The sequence below is a fragment of the Portunus trituberculatus genome, chromosome 14, assembly GCF_017591435.1.
Source record: "Portunus trituberculatus isolate SZX2019 chromosome 14, ASM1759143v1, whole genome shotgun sequence".
Taxonomy (NCBI): Eukaryota; Metazoa; Arthropoda; class Malacostraca; order Decapoda; family Portunidae; genus Portunus; species Portunus trituberculatus.
In genome coordinates this window covers 6,941,588-6,956,641 of record NC_059268.1, presented here as the reverse complement: position 1 = coordinate 6,956,641, position 15,054 = coordinate 6,941,588, and the positions used below count along the sequence as shown (strand labels likewise).

At 36.3% G+C, this 15,054-nt stretch overlaps 2 protein-coding genes across 7 annotated transcripts; one reads left to right on the top strand and one right to left on the bottom strand.

Annotated features, from left to right (window-relative positions):
• Positions 1-78: 78 nt before the first annotated feature.
• Positions 79-7,579, top strand: LOC123503387 (DNA excision repair protein ERCC-8-like). 4 transcript variants are annotated; one of them, XM_045253103.1, is made up of 6 exons: positions 79-136; positions 1,821-1,934; positions 2,719-2,936; positions 4,027-4,203; positions 4,725-4,917; positions 5,702-7,579. In XM_045253103.1, the coding sequence occupies exons 3-6, from the start codon at positions 2,805-2,807 to the stop codon at positions 6,421-6,423; spliced, it is 1,224 nt and encodes a 407-aa protein (XP_045109038.1). In that variant the 5' UTR covers positions 79-136; positions 1,821-1,934; positions 2,719-2,804; the 3' UTR covers positions 6,424-7,579. The 4 variants fall into 4 exon arrangements, with proteins under 4 accessions (XP_045109038.1, XP_045109035.1, XP_045109037.1 ...); XM_045253100.1 differs by having other exon boundaries at positions 81-238; XM_045253102.1 differs by having other exon boundaries at positions 81-238; positions 1,821-2,013.
• Positions 7,575-14,967, bottom strand: LOC123503386. 3 transcript variants are annotated; one of them, XM_045253097.1, is made up of 7 exons: positions 14,812-14,967; positions 11,907-12,127; positions 11,227-11,354; positions 10,774-10,850; positions 10,214-10,329; positions 8,834-9,056; positions 7,575-8,187 (listed from the first exon to the last, which is right to left on the bottom strand). In XM_045253097.1, exons 1-7 carry the CDS (start codon positions 14,834-14,836, stop codon positions 7,700-7,702), a joined length of 1,278 nt encoding a protein of 425 aa, XP_045109032.1. In that variant the 5' UTR covers positions 14,837-14,967; the 3' UTR covers positions 7,575-7,699. The 3 variants fall into 3 exon arrangements, with proteins under 3 accessions (XP_045109032.1, XP_045109033.1, XP_045109034.1); XM_045253098.1 differs by having other exon boundaries at positions 10,214-10,326; XM_045253099.1 differs by lacking the exon at positions 14,812-14,967 and adding an exon at positions 14,527-14,798.
• Between the last annotated feature and the right edge of the window lie 87 nt (positions 14,968-15,054).

Below are 15,054 nucleotides of genomic sequence, written 5' to 3'. Positions count from 1 at the left end.
ATCTTTAGTTTATTCAGTAATATTGAAAATATATGAATTTCCCTAAAACCAATGCTGACGGTTGGCTCGCATGAGTGTAAAGTGTAAACAACAATAATCATCATAATCATCGGCTGCAAGTTTCAGTGGGCAAGCGGTAGGGTTTATGTATTTGAGGCTCCCAAATGCTCAACAAGAACACAAGCTTCCAGTTATTGTAATTTACATATCGCAAGCCCGCAGCCTTCATTCCAATAAGGTCAGCGGTAAATCTTACCTATAGCGGCTCCTTATTCATCATGTTGCCGCCTTTCCAGAACAACTCCAAAGATAACGTCCTTCGCAGGATACACATACACACTTTACTCAAAATTATGAACTGCTTTTAACCCTTTTTGGGTACTGACATCTCAATGACAAGAAAAAAGAAAAAAGTTGCAGATCTGGCGAAAGAGTGGTTTTTAGGGTGGCCAAACGGTATTACTGCAGTTCCACCACAATCAGCTAAGTGTTTTTTACCCACATCAAGAGATAGAGCTCCAGATTACGAGTAATTTCAACCCCATATATACTAGGTGCAACCTTTTTGAATAGCGACACAGATTTTTTTTTTTTTTTTTTTTAAGCGTGTTTTGGTGTTTTGGTGATGAGCCGTGACACTCGTGGTACAAAAAGTTATTGTACCATGGTGACACTAGCCTGCCGCATCAAACCCTGCCCCACACTGATGGTGTCATGCGCTCGCGGCGGCTCGGCGGGCTCCGTGGGACCGTGACATACCATTGTCTGAGCATGCGCTTAATTGTTTACGCTGATTGGTTCTGTTCTTTGAAACTGAAGCGGCGGCCAATAAAAAAAAAAAAAAAAATTATTTCCACCAATCACGACGGCCCCTGAGGTTAGGTTTAGTTAGGTTAGGTTGGGTTAGGTTAGGTTAGATTAGGTTTAGTTAGGTTGGGTTAGGTTAGGTTTTGTTAGGTTAGGTTAGATTAGGTTTAGTTAGGTTAAGTTAAGTTAGATTTGGTTTAGGTTAGATTAGGTTTAGTTAGGTTAGGTTTAATTAGGTTAAGTTAGGTTAGGTTAGGTTAGGTTCTTTTCTGGACGAAACTAATTTTTTCTGGTAGATTTCGGCTTGTTTTTAATTAATTTACCAGTAGTTTTTTTTATGCAAATCATAATATGTTTTGGGGCTGTAAAAAAAAAATTGGTTGATTTGTGCCAAAAACAAGTCTTAATTAAAAGCAAGGCGAAATCTACCAGAAAAAAATAGTTTCGTCCAGAAAGGGCAAGGTGGTGAAACTCTGTAGGTTTACCGCCAAAACAAGCCAAATGTGGGAATTTTAAGTTTTATGAGAAAAAACATTGCTTTGAAGACATTCCATAAAATAAAGTCAACAAAAATATCTGCCCCAATACACCCTGCTGCATTATTCTAATTGATAAGATTGCAGTCTGGTATTTTTTTTTTTTTTTCTCCATTATGGTCAAGTGGAGCTGTTGAGTGGGTAAGTCAAAATCATGCCAAATTTGACTATTTATGAAAAATTCTGAGGGTGAGATGCCTTTTATTTAAAACTTGGCATAATTCTAACCTAAATAGCATAAATGAAAGTTTCACCCTCCCTCCCTCCTGGACATTGATCTAAGCTAACCTTACCTAACTTAACCTCTTGAGAACACTGACTAACATTAACATTACCTGAGCTTTGTAACCTAACTTAAATGGTGGGACTTTGCCCACCCCTTGATTCACCTTTAAATGTGAGCAGAGGTATTTGTGAAAGTTACAAATAGCAATGTTTCTTTCAACAGAGCTGGACACAACTGTAATTTTTTTTCAGATATGATATTGGCTTTGTGACTGCTCCTGGATCTGGTGTGACTGGAACTTTGCAACAATGTTTTTGGCCAGCCCAATGCGACTTGTGACTTTACACCTGCAACTTTTTTTCCTGGTGCGAGTCCACTAAATTACAAAGAAAACTTTAGGAGAATAACAGAAACATTTTTCTTATAAGACACAGAAGCATATAGGTATTTTTTTATATTCTATACATATTTTTTTTCAGTTATGACACAGCCTAAACTAATATCTACAGATCCTCCTCCTCCTCCTCCTCCTCCATGTCCTATTGGCATGGCATGGCATGTCTATTGGCCCATCTTCTCTAGCCACAGCAATTTCTTTAAAAGGTCATCTTTGTTCCTGTTCAAAGTCACAGAAAATTAGTGAAGCAACTTTGCTTAGTCTGACTTTCAAAATGTTTGCAACATTGTGACTTTGATGTTCATGGTGTGATAAAATCGCAGTCTCTGTTTTGCAATGCCCAGCTTTGTCTTTCATGTCCAATTTGTAACTCCTGTAGAGAAATTAAATACATATTTTATGACCTTGATCTTTTTATCCAGCAGAAAAATTGAAGGACATAACAGAACATGTTCTTGGGAGTATCAGGTATTATCAATACATGCAAACAAACTTATCAAAAAGTTCAATCATAACTGCAGCCAGACCAAGTTCTGTTTTCTCTCTCTCTCTCTCTCTCTCTCTCTCTCTCTCTCTCTCTCTCTCTCTCTCTCTCTCTCTCTCTCTCTCAGATAATAGCTTTATTTGTGTCTTACCAACAACTTTTGTGCTAGCTTCATTGTCATGTATACATCTATCTAATTATGATATCTAGAACCTGCTCTTCCACAGCATGCAACATAAATTCACCAAATGCTAATATATTCCTACAGATGATACAGAAAGTGTGCTCAACTTGAAGACTCAAAGTTTGCCAGAAGTGCACTTTAGTGGACTCCTGAGCCACCACAATGACAAAATGGAAACAGTCAGAAGCACAGAGAAGGTTCGCTGTGGCCAGCTGTCCAGCATAAAATACAGATCCTCTATCGAGCGCTGCCTTACCACCAGCCATGTTATGTCCAGTGTGTCTCTGGATCAAAAGGAACAGGTTATTACTAATGCTTTCAATGTTGAAAGGGTGATTGAATAAAGAAAACATGAAATTATATAAATGGGATGAAGCAATTAATTAAGGCTATGACATGTAAGGAATTTTCACAAAATAATATTATTATCATATCAGTGATGCTTTCATCCTAATAACTGACATTTGAGCTCCCTTTCCTTGGTATTGAAAACAAAAAGATTTTAAAGTAAAAAGAATTCTTTAATAAATGAGGATGAATGAAAGGAAACTGAGAGGGTTGTCACCAGTAAGCGACCATGGTGTAACAGGTAGCACATCTGCCTGGCAAGTGGAAGTTCAGTATTATTCAATTCCTGGGCAGTGCTTGTCTTCTCTGGTGAACCCCCTACTCTAATAGAAACTTGAAACCCTGATAGACAATGTATTAGTAAAATTAATTTGAAAAGGATAGCTCTGTAGATATAGAAATGTGTCAAAAGTTGAAATTAATCATGAGAAGACTCAGAAAGAAAGAAACCTGAGTTTTGGAAGTTTAGTGTATGAAATATTGAAATAATGAAACTGTTTAATGATGACAAAAATCAAATTACCAAGTATAATTACATACAAAGTAATTCCTTAAAGTTGTTTTTTACTGATAATTCATAAATTGGGATTCATTGTGGATTTTTTATTTTTCCATTTGATATACTTTATTGTTTTATCTTGTCTGCAAGTGATATGGCACTATGCATTGATTCAAATGAGATTGAGATAACATTGAAAAAATTGGCATGTGAAAGGAGGTAATTGAGAGTGAATGTTAATCTAATTGAAAAGATAGATTGCTTAAGGAATTGCAGAGACAAAGAAATTGGACACTAGAGAAGACATAAAGTTACTCCTATAGGCATAGATGCTTGGGATGGACTAGAAAGGGTGATATAAGATGAATATGTAACTCAGTAATAATTGGAACTACATGAATATAGCTCAGCCCTTTTATATTTGCTTATCAAAACTGGATGAAAAATGTATACATATTGCTTGCCTTGAGCAATTCTTAATCAATATCCAATTTCTAAAATGAGTTGATGAAACCAACAATTAATCTTAAACTAATTTACTCCAGGTTGCCACCTCCTATGTGACATATGCAGACTTAGAATGTGTTGACTACAAGTACCTGCTCTGTGGACTCAGTGATGGAGGTGTGGCCATTTATGACACAAGTGTTGTGAAGGAAGGCAGCATCTATGGGGAGGTGGGCTCAGTCAAGGGAGGCCAGAGGGGTACACACAAGTATCAGGTAAGGATTTATCTGTGGTAAGAGCTGATGCTCTTCATCAGTAATATTTTCATAAGTGCTTACTTTTTCCAGTCCTTTTTAATTTTCTCTTATGGTATGCAGGGAATTTAGTAGAAGGCTGTATTCTTTTTGGTACAGGAAAATCGGCAACAAATTAAGCTTAGTTAGTTCCCAAGCGTACACACTTTCTTATTTAACATTCTTTCTGTGGTAGAGGTGATATTGTGTCAAGTGTTTATTAAGGAAGACAGGCTACATGGCTGGGAAGTTAGTCGTGTTAATTTTAGAGGTATTGAAGTCCATCAGTTTATCACAGCCTCAATCAGTTCTTTTGGACTGCCACTGTAGTGGGTTCCTTTTTAAATATTTTTGTTTCTCTTGGCTCATCATCTTACATAGAAGAAAATTGGATGAGTATTTTGTATATTAATCCTTAATGCAACACAAATTTCTCCTTTTACAAAGAATAGGATAATTGGAACATGTAGTATTCATGTCAGAATGATGGTCAAAACTTACAGGTTGAATGCGTCCAGTGGTATCCAGCTGATGCAGGGCTGTTCAGCACCTCTAGTCGTGACAAGAGGATAAAGATCTGGGATCCAAACCGCATGAAGGTTGTAGATCAGTTTGACATTGACTGCCACATTCATCACCACCAGATGTCTCCGGTGGCCACCAAGCACTCCTTACTGGCTGTAGCAGGAGACAGTGGTAAATTTGATGTGTATTGTGTCTCCTCTTCATGAATACTGAATCCATGATTACATTTGTAAAGGATTATGTAATTCATTTTAGATTGCAGCAATTAAAGGAAAAGAACCAGAAGTGATGGATAAAGCAACTGATTGGTATTTTCTGAACAATCCTTTACTCACTGCATGCTCATCTCAACCTTTTTTTGCTGTGAATATATAATTAATAGAAATATTCTTTATATCCTTAATCTGTAAAGGACCAACTGTGGTGATGATTTTTATCTCAGTAGGAATGGTCTTCCAGCACTAAACAAAAAATATAGCCTGTATTCACATACACCTTAAACAGGGAATCAGACTCTTTAGAGTCACCCTAACTGCCAGTGGGTATAGCAAGAGTTGGTTTGAGATTGAGAGATTAGCCTAACTAGCTCACAAACATTATGACTGAACTGCAAGAATTGACTAAAAAAAAAAAAAAAACTACTAGATTTAGAGTAACAATGGCAGGGCAGTTATAATTGCTGCTGGTTCTTGCCCAGTAAAGTTGCTATAACCACCTCCAATCATTTATGGGTTGATGTAGTTTACATATGACTAAAATATTCAATAATCCTTGGTTTGTCTTCACAAAGCTCTGAATTAAAATTTCTACATGGCAGTGGTACCAAAATATTATGTGTAGAATAGTGCTAAACTTCTTGCAAAAATTACAAAAATACAACGTAATGTAGAAATATTATTAGGTAACACATCTAACAGTCAGTACATATATAAGTACAAGGATGGTACTATTGCAGGGGAAGTGATTCTGTGTGATCTGCGTTCAGGAACATCCACCCACCGCTTGAGAGGCCATGACGGAGCTGTGAGAACCACACAGTGGTCTCCACGAGTCCAGCACTTAATTGCTTCAAGCGGCTGTGACCGTACAGTTAGGATGTGGGATGTACGAGGTAGTCACCCCTTTATCATGGCTCTTGATGCAAATCACCATGCTGCAGAGAGCTTCAGGAGAAACAAAAAAATTAAGAGGATTCCCCAAGCACACAAGAGCCAAGTGGTGTCCTTCTGTTTTACCCATGATGGCCTTTGGCTTCTTACATTTGGCCGTGATGGTGAGCTCAAGTTGTGGAATTCTACAACAGGAAGGAAGATGGATGTCAGTTATGGGGAAATGTTCACTGATACAAGAAGAAACCTGAGGATGGCTGTGACACCATCAATGCACCCAGATTTAGTATTTCTGCCCTGCAAATCCAAAGTGTTGGTCCTTGAGATTCTAACTGGTAGGCTGGTAAATGTCATGTCTGGCCACTTCTCAACTGTATTTGGAGCCTTGTATAACCCTTCCTCCATGAATTTGTACACTTTTGGCAATGATCACAACTTCATAACATGGACTCCTAAGATATTTGATGTTAATGAGCTTGAAGAAGATGAAAACAGGACTCTAGATCTACTAGAATTACCAAAGAGACAAAGAGTCACTCAAGATAACTGGAGTAGTGATGAGGACTAGCTCCACAGTTATTACTTGATTGATGCCAACTAATTACTTAACTTCTTTTCATTCATCAGTCATCACAACCATAAGTCATTGTCTTCCTCAGAAGTGTCTTAGACATAACCTAGGTCCCGGTCATTGGTAATTATTATTTTCTAATTATTAATTATTTTCATCCATGGCCAGGATTTTTACATCTTTACTTCACTGATCATGATAATTTTATTAGTTATACTATATAACTGAATAAATTTTACATGACTTTCATTAAGTAATTTTTTCTTTCTTGCATATGTGGGATGATACCTGATGAAGCTGAAATAGATTATAACAAAGGCAAGAAATAGTAAGGCTAGAAAGTTCTTGAAAGTGACAAATACTAGGTGTTTCTGGGAGCAGTTCAAAATTTATGAGAAAAGCATATACTATTGGGAGGTGGTGGTGTAGTGGATAACATGGTGAGCATGGGATCAGGCAGACATCCATGTGTAGCTTGGAATCCCACCACATACCGCTATGAAGCTATGGCATTTGTTGAGTGGTTCAAAATTACCTACATGCTACCATAATACCCAGGTTCTAGGTGGTTACAACAAAGATGCACTTGGGTGCTGATATAGGCCCTAATATGGGTACCACTATAAATAAAATTGCCTGCGCCACTAATGGACAGAAACTTAACAACACTTCCCACATAAACTCTTCAAGTATGCCTACAAGTGCTATAGGCCATAACATAAAAAAAATAAATAATAAATAAATAAAAATAAGTAGTACAATCAATAACGATTTTTGGTGTTTTGACACAGAGTGCCAAAGTGAAGTGGAGAGCTTTAAAGGATTAGACATATTAATGGGGAAGATCGATAGAAATAGGTATGTTTCATAAAGGGACTCGCTTGTAGGCCTACTGACTTCTTGCAGCTTCCCTTACTTTGTTATGTTTTTGTGTTCTAACCAAAAGAGTAGTGGAACTTCTGAACATCTCCATCTTTGAAGAATAAGAGTGATGGGTGGTGAGATTTAATAATGGATGTGGGAACACTTAATGATCAGCATAATGTGAAGAAAATAGTCTCTTTTTGTAGTGTTTTATCATATAGATTTTATTTATATAAAAATTCTTTGAAAAATAAGGTACCTGTTTTGGAATAAATAGTCATGTACAAAATTACTCTTTTTACTAAATATACATCATTTTGTGCAGTACAAAAGACTCATCTAGAATATCAAACAATAATAGCATATGGGTGTTTGGATCTTTGGTTCTTCATCCCTAGATTTAGGATCTTCACTGGAGCTGTTGAGACTGAGGTACAACAATAGTGATGCCAGAGGACAGGTCTGTTGGATCCTGTATCTTGTGAACAGGCCTTGTGCTGAGAGTGCGCCGCAGTGCTGATAACTCAGTCAGAACTTGGCTGAGAAGAGTATTAGTCTGCTGTTGAGCTCGGCGCTGTTCAGCTGCACCATCCAACTGAGCCTCCAAATGATCCAGGCGACGGCAGATAGCCATGTTCTCTTCTATGTTCTCCAAACGTTGGCAGACCTCCCTAATATCCCCTGGCTGCAAAGCATTCTTTACTGTGCCTGCTGTAGTAGGCCTACCTGAAACTTTCTGTGCCTTTGGAAACTCTAATTCTGTATATGCAGTATCAGCTTCAATTTGCTCCTCTACAATGTCAATATCCTGAATCTCTTGCTTGCAGACAGGTATTGCTTTCATCTTCGTATTGTTTCGTGTTCTTTTCATTCCTCGTTTGAAAGACTTTTTAGAACCTTGAAGAAATGAAGGTCACTTAAAGGTGCATATAAGTATATACAGTATTGTTTTTTCTTTACCTATGGAATGTATCTCTAAATTCATATCAAATTTGTTTTAATTATTTTTTATCTTTTATAAGGTTCAGACCCATTAAAAAATGTGAAAATTTATGTAATTACGAATCTTCCTCTAAGATTATAGATTAAGAATTTTTCTAAAATTGCAGAAAATTAGTCACAAAAAGTAGGTTATTAATATGAAAAATATATGTCAGCCAACAAAGTGTGACTCTCTAGTGGTTTCATAAAAAAAAAAAAAAAATAAATATGGATATTATCCATACACCACTCCTAACAACTTTTACTGGAAGTAAGAAATATTCTGAAGATAATCAATTAAGGATGAAAATCATTCTCCACACCAAGAAAGCAAGAAAAGAGTACAGAGTGAATGAAGGCTGAAGTGGCATGTGGTAAAATATGACAAATGATATTAAGATGTTGATGATATGAATTTACATTTAATCAATAAAAGGTGACAGCAAAATGTTAAAATTACTTATAAGGTAAATGGACAAAGTACCTCTATCTATATACGTATATGGTCAGGATGAAACTCCCCAATGCCTAAAATTGAGAAACTAGGTAAATTTATTCTCACCTGATTCAAGCGTAACTGATGTGTTGGCCTTGCTGACAGTTGGCCTTCCCACCTGAGCCAGGACATGTCTGACACGTGTATAGTATGGCCAAAGTGGTACTGACCCAGTGGCCTCAGCCTCTGTTTTGTGATGTTGAAACTCCATAGTCAATGAAGCCCACTTGTGACAACACTGTTCTGAAGATGGCTGGTAGCCCTCCAGCTTCATTTGCTCTGAGATGGTCTGGAATTGAGTTAACAAAAGATGTTGGTGGTTTGTGAATTCAATGCACAATATAATGATGAAACCCAATAATCAGAACAAGATTTACAAAAAATTCAGGTTGTATCTAAGTTTGCTAAATATTCTTAGAATTTGAGTCATTCTTCAAATTTCATAAACATTGACAATACAAAACATGAAAAGAGACAAATTATCAAAATTCGTGATGTACTGTACAATAACACATATAACCGATTCTGCCCTGACTCATTTCCAGAACTCCCAGTTCAAGGAAATGGGTGTTGCACAATTCCATCAAAATGTTATAATACAATATTTCATCACTGGGAAGCCCAGCAAACTACAATCCTATTTTGATGGTTCAACAATAGGATTTGTGAAACAGATCTTTTGCATCAAATCTTATCTTCATCTCAAAATATAGCAACAGGAACTTGCAGAAGGTTTGAATGGTATTACTATGAACCATTGCAAAACCATTTTTTTGTGAAAGAAATGTTCCAAGGTGCATGTTGACAAAGATGAACATTATGTATGGCCATTGACATGCACAGCATAAGTAAAACATTGTAGCAGGCTCATGTGATCATGACTTGCAGGAATTATACTAGACACTTTCAGATAACGTCCGGTTATGGCTAGGACGGTGCCTCCTGACAGAGGAGTCAGGAGGACTTTGGTTTTGGCATTTGGGAACTGTTGCCCCGAGTGGATGCCCTTCCTAACCTTGGACCATGGCCAGGATTTGAACCCGTGCGCTTGAGAACCCTGAGGCCAACAAAGCACACGCGGTCCCACTGCACCACGGCAGCCCCTGGAAGTATTCTAGACACTCCTTAAGGTTTATCAAACACTTGAAAATCTGTTCTTGAGGAAAACATTTATAACTCTCATTCTTTTCCCCTCATGACACTTGTGGAGTGTCATGACAAACCTCTTGCTTGGGCATCCTCAAATTAATTACTATCAATAAAGAAACTTAAAAAATCATCATTCTGCAAATAATTCAAACATATTCTTCAGATTTTTTTACTTAAACTACTCTCACTTTGTTTCTATACTTCCCTTATCTCTTCAACAACATTTGGCTACTAAAAGATTATCTCAAGTATGGGATCATAGCTAATTCACTTTAATGAAGCATTCTCAACACTGACCTCCCAGATAGTGCTGTCATCCCAATTATTGTCCTGGTCAGTGAACCAATCCCTGAATTCCAATAGAAGGTCCAGGAGCAGCTGCACAGCTCTGTCACTCCAGTCAAGTATACCTGCTGCCATAAAGAAAAGAAAATTATACAATACGTGTGTACAAAACCTTTCTGCCATGATAGAGAGAGAGATAAAACATGGCACCACATATAATTCAATCAACAGAACATGTTCATAAAGAAACAAAATTCATGATCTGTAGTTTCAATATATTGATGAAATGTAAGCCCCACTATACAAGAGTATAGGTGATCTGAATATGCATCCTATATAAGGCTAGTGGCAACACAAAACTAAAGATTAGTAGATGTGGAGTGTCTCCATGAAGTAATGTTAGCTGACAAAAGTGTGGTATGTACTGTACATGACTGATAATTACACACTACATCTGATGAGAGAAGTCACTCAAAAAAAGTTACTTATAACCCTCTGCAAGTTTTATACCTCCAGTGAATAATCTGTTATGTTAATCTAGACTTCTGTGTTTATGTAAGGTTACTGTTTACCATCATCTAAATCTGGTTCCTCCTCTTCATTCTCAGCATTCTGGTCTGCTGAGGTCTTGCATTTCTGCTGAACACTTCTGCAATGACATACAAAATCCACCTTCTTTAGAAAATTCATACTTGCAAAAGTACAACTTTAAAAAAGAAATACAAAATGGCAAATTCATTGGTAGGTTGATCATTGACCAGTAGTGCATGACAAAAAAGTGAGTTGTCATGATTACATATGATTGCCTGTGTCAGAAACACACTATGCTTTTGCCTTGGACATAGTAATTGTTCAGATTTTTGGTTACTTTGAGGTGGTTAAAAATTGTATTGGATATGTGGTGTTGCCAATATTTTTTGCATTCTGTGTTATCTCTTCTGTATTGAATCTGAATTACATTGGAAAAACAGGTGTTAGATGTATTGCTACTGTATGCTATATTAATAATACTAAACCAGACACACCTCTGCTCCAAGTAAGCCAAAGTGACAGGGTCATTATTGAGGAAGGCATGGATCTTTTCAAAATAGTCAATCCGGTGGGCAGACTTCTCTCCACTCATTTGCTTCTCCAATACTGCCAAATAGCGGATCTAGAATATGGAGTGAAAAAATTCAAAGCAGTATGAACAAAATAAGAAAATTGAGATTTGATGAGTTTCTTTGGTCAAATCCTGAATGTTGCCTGGATATATAACTGTATTCACCACCACTAATGTCCAAACTGAGAAAATCATTACTCAATTTAATACCTAAAACTCAATGATCTGCAGATACTTAGAATCTGAGTATACATATATATATATATATATATATATATATATATATATATATATATATATATATATATATATATATATATATATATATATATATATATATATATAACTTCCCCTTGTAAGAATACACAGCCTCAATATCCACTCAGATATGTAACTTTGTATCCGATATAGAGCTCTGAAATTTTATTCCTGACACCATTGCAGAATTTTTACCAGTGCTCTTCAAACTTTGCTCTCAGACTGCATACATCACTTCATGTCTTAGTTATATAATAAACAAACAAGTAATGAAATATAGATGCTATTGTATAATGTACGTATATCTAATTGAAATAAATGGTAGAGATTGAGAATATGCATTACCTTGAGATTTCTCCACTTCCGGTCACATTCATCCCCACTGACAACAAAACCATTCTGGCCCATCTCATCTGCAATGTCCTTCCAAATAAATTTTTTCTTCCTGACACCATTGCAGAATTCCTGCCAGTGTTCACCAACTTTTTCTACAAGACTGAGCACATCACCATGGCCCCAGTGAACACGCCGACTGCTCTCAGGATCTTCTAAGAGACCAGGGAACACTGCAAAGTACATACATAACACCAAAACCAATAAGAATGACCAGAAAGTTCTTAGAAATCTTTAATTAAGGTTATTGTTACACCAGAGCATGTGTTTGTTCCTCACAGGGTTCATGTACTACATTATCATCACCAAGAGACTGCTAACAATCATTAAAGAAGGATACTTTAAGCAGAACTTGTAAAGTTTAATATCTTGTGCAAGTAAACTGCCTACAAAAGCAACAAGTCTAATGCTGTGTTCTGTGTTTACCCCTTTTCTTACAACTCTTATTCTGACTTCTCCCTCCTGACTCACTGCTCTTCTACTTACTTCATATTTGCACACTATCTTACAGATTCTTATTCCCAATGACTCGTGCTGGCTCAAGACCTCCTTTTATACAATACATATCTGTTACATCTAGACAATGCTACTACATTACAGAATCTTCTTGATCATCTTTGTCACATAACATAAGAGCCACAAGTCAACAATACACAAATAGAAGATTAACTTTACCAACAATGTTAGCCCAGGCTCCACCCACCCACTGCCAGAAAGTCAGGGCAACTACTGCCACCCCTCCCAATGGGTGACACAATTTCCATCCAGCCCTCTGAAATTTTCCAGGTCCTTTCCAGCATAACGTTATATAAGGGAGGCGGTGGCATAGTGGATAAGGTGGTGAGCGTGGGATCGGGTAGACGTCCACGCGTAGGTTCGAATCCCACCACGTACAGCCTTAAAACACTTTGCCATTTGTCGAGTGGTTTAAAGTTACCTACATATCACCATGATACCCAGGTTCTAGGTGGTTACACTCAAGATGAATTTGGGTGGTGATATGGGCCCTAATATGGGTACCACTATAAATAAAATTGCCTATGCCACTAATGGGCCGAAGCTGAACAGTGCTTCCCATACACTCTTTAAAAAAAAAAAAAAAAAAAAAAAAAAAAATTTGCCATGCTACCTAATGATATTACTTTTCATCTTATGGACTACAAAACTTCACTTACTTTTAAAAGCAGTGTCTCCACTTCTATGACCATGTTAAAATCTTACATTTTATACTATTCAGTCAAATTTGATGCCTCTAGAATGTTCTGATTTAAGGGGAAGAGAGAAAATAAAGAAAAAAACTCAAAAGATGAGATCAGGACTGCAAGGAGGATATGGAAGTGTATATACTGAAATTGATATCTTACAATAACAGTGTTTCATGAAAATATTGCAGTAATCCTTCACAGGTAGTCGTGGTTAGAAATTTCACATTTCTGATTCATTTCCAGTGTTTGACCTTTTTCCTTCATATTAGTCCAGTCTGACAACAATCTAGCACCTGTCATGATTTGCAAGTTAATTTTCCATTACTGTACTAGATTAAAGGACTTGAAATTGAAGGAATATATTGAAGAAAAACACAAGCACACTCAACTATATACAAACCAATAACCATGAGACTTTACTAAATAAATCAAAACGTTTAAGTATATCTCAGGGGCAAGGAGCTCACACACACTTACATAACCTTTCCATACCTAACAAACAACAATAATAATAATAATAATGTAAATAATAATAATAATAATAATAATAATAATAATAATAATAATAATAATAATAATAATGATGATAATAATAATAATAATAATAATAATAATAATAATAATAATAATAATAATAATAATAATAATAATAATAATAATAACAATAATGATAATAATAATATTGATAATAATAATAATAATAATAATAATAATAATAATAATAAATGTAAAATAATAAAAATAATAATAATGATAAAAATAATACCTACATATAACAAGGTAATATAAATATATACTGTATATACTGTATAAATAGATAAATAAATGCACAAGGATAAATAATAACTCAGTAAATAATTACATTAGTCTTCAATATAAACCCTATTTTTCCCCGTACATGAGAGAAAAAAAAAAAAGGCATATAGACCTCAATATCATGTATAGCTCTGTAGGGATTAAAAATACTTAATTTGCAGAGAGAGAGAGAGAGAGAGAGAGAGAGAGAGAGAGAGAGAGAGAGAGAGAGAGAGAGAATTTCCATGACCATCCAGGATATAAAAAAAAAAGTTCATCCAATATTAATGTACATGAATAAGTATCAAGAGAGAGAGAGAGAGAGAGAGAGAGAGAGAGAGAGAGATTTCGTCATTCAACATTAATGTACATGAGAGAGAGAGAGAGAGAGAGAGAGAGAGAGAGACTTTATTGTTGTAGTATATAACACAAAAGAAAAGATCAGTTCATACCAGCCTCTTCCTAATCATCAGATAAACATATATACAAATCACATACAGGAGAAAAGCGGCACGTAAATCGATCAGAGAGAGAGAGAGAGAGAGAGAGATAATATTCGGTAAAAACAATACCGGCTGAAATCGATCTCGGTCTTTCCTCACTACTTCAATATCTCGATACTCTTTTGTAACACAAGGGGAATATGCAAATTAATAGTTAACAGCGTATTTCTGCTCCAACGGAGAGGTTTCTAAGATGGCACGGCATTGTCTTCAGACCAAGGAGTTTATGACAGTCTGACAGAGTTCTCCTGCCACTTCGGCTCTCTATGGCGGCCATGTAGCTGAAGTAGCTAAACCGAGCGTATAGCTGTTTCGCCTTCCCTGATCCATAGTCAAAATGGTTATATGCCTTACTTTTCCTCGGTCCTTTCTTGTTCATCGAGTGCTGGGATGCGGGGCCCTAACTCAACCCGTCGTGGACAAGATTGAAAACTAGGGGTGAAACCGTAGGATGCTGCGCTAAAGATGGTGCCACTACGCTTCCACTGTCTGGCCATTTGGTCCACCCGCCAGATTTGAAAGTTGCTGCATGAAGGTTTTAATGAAGTTTGGATTCAGTACTTTTTTTTCATTAACTTTAATTTTTAATAACAACCA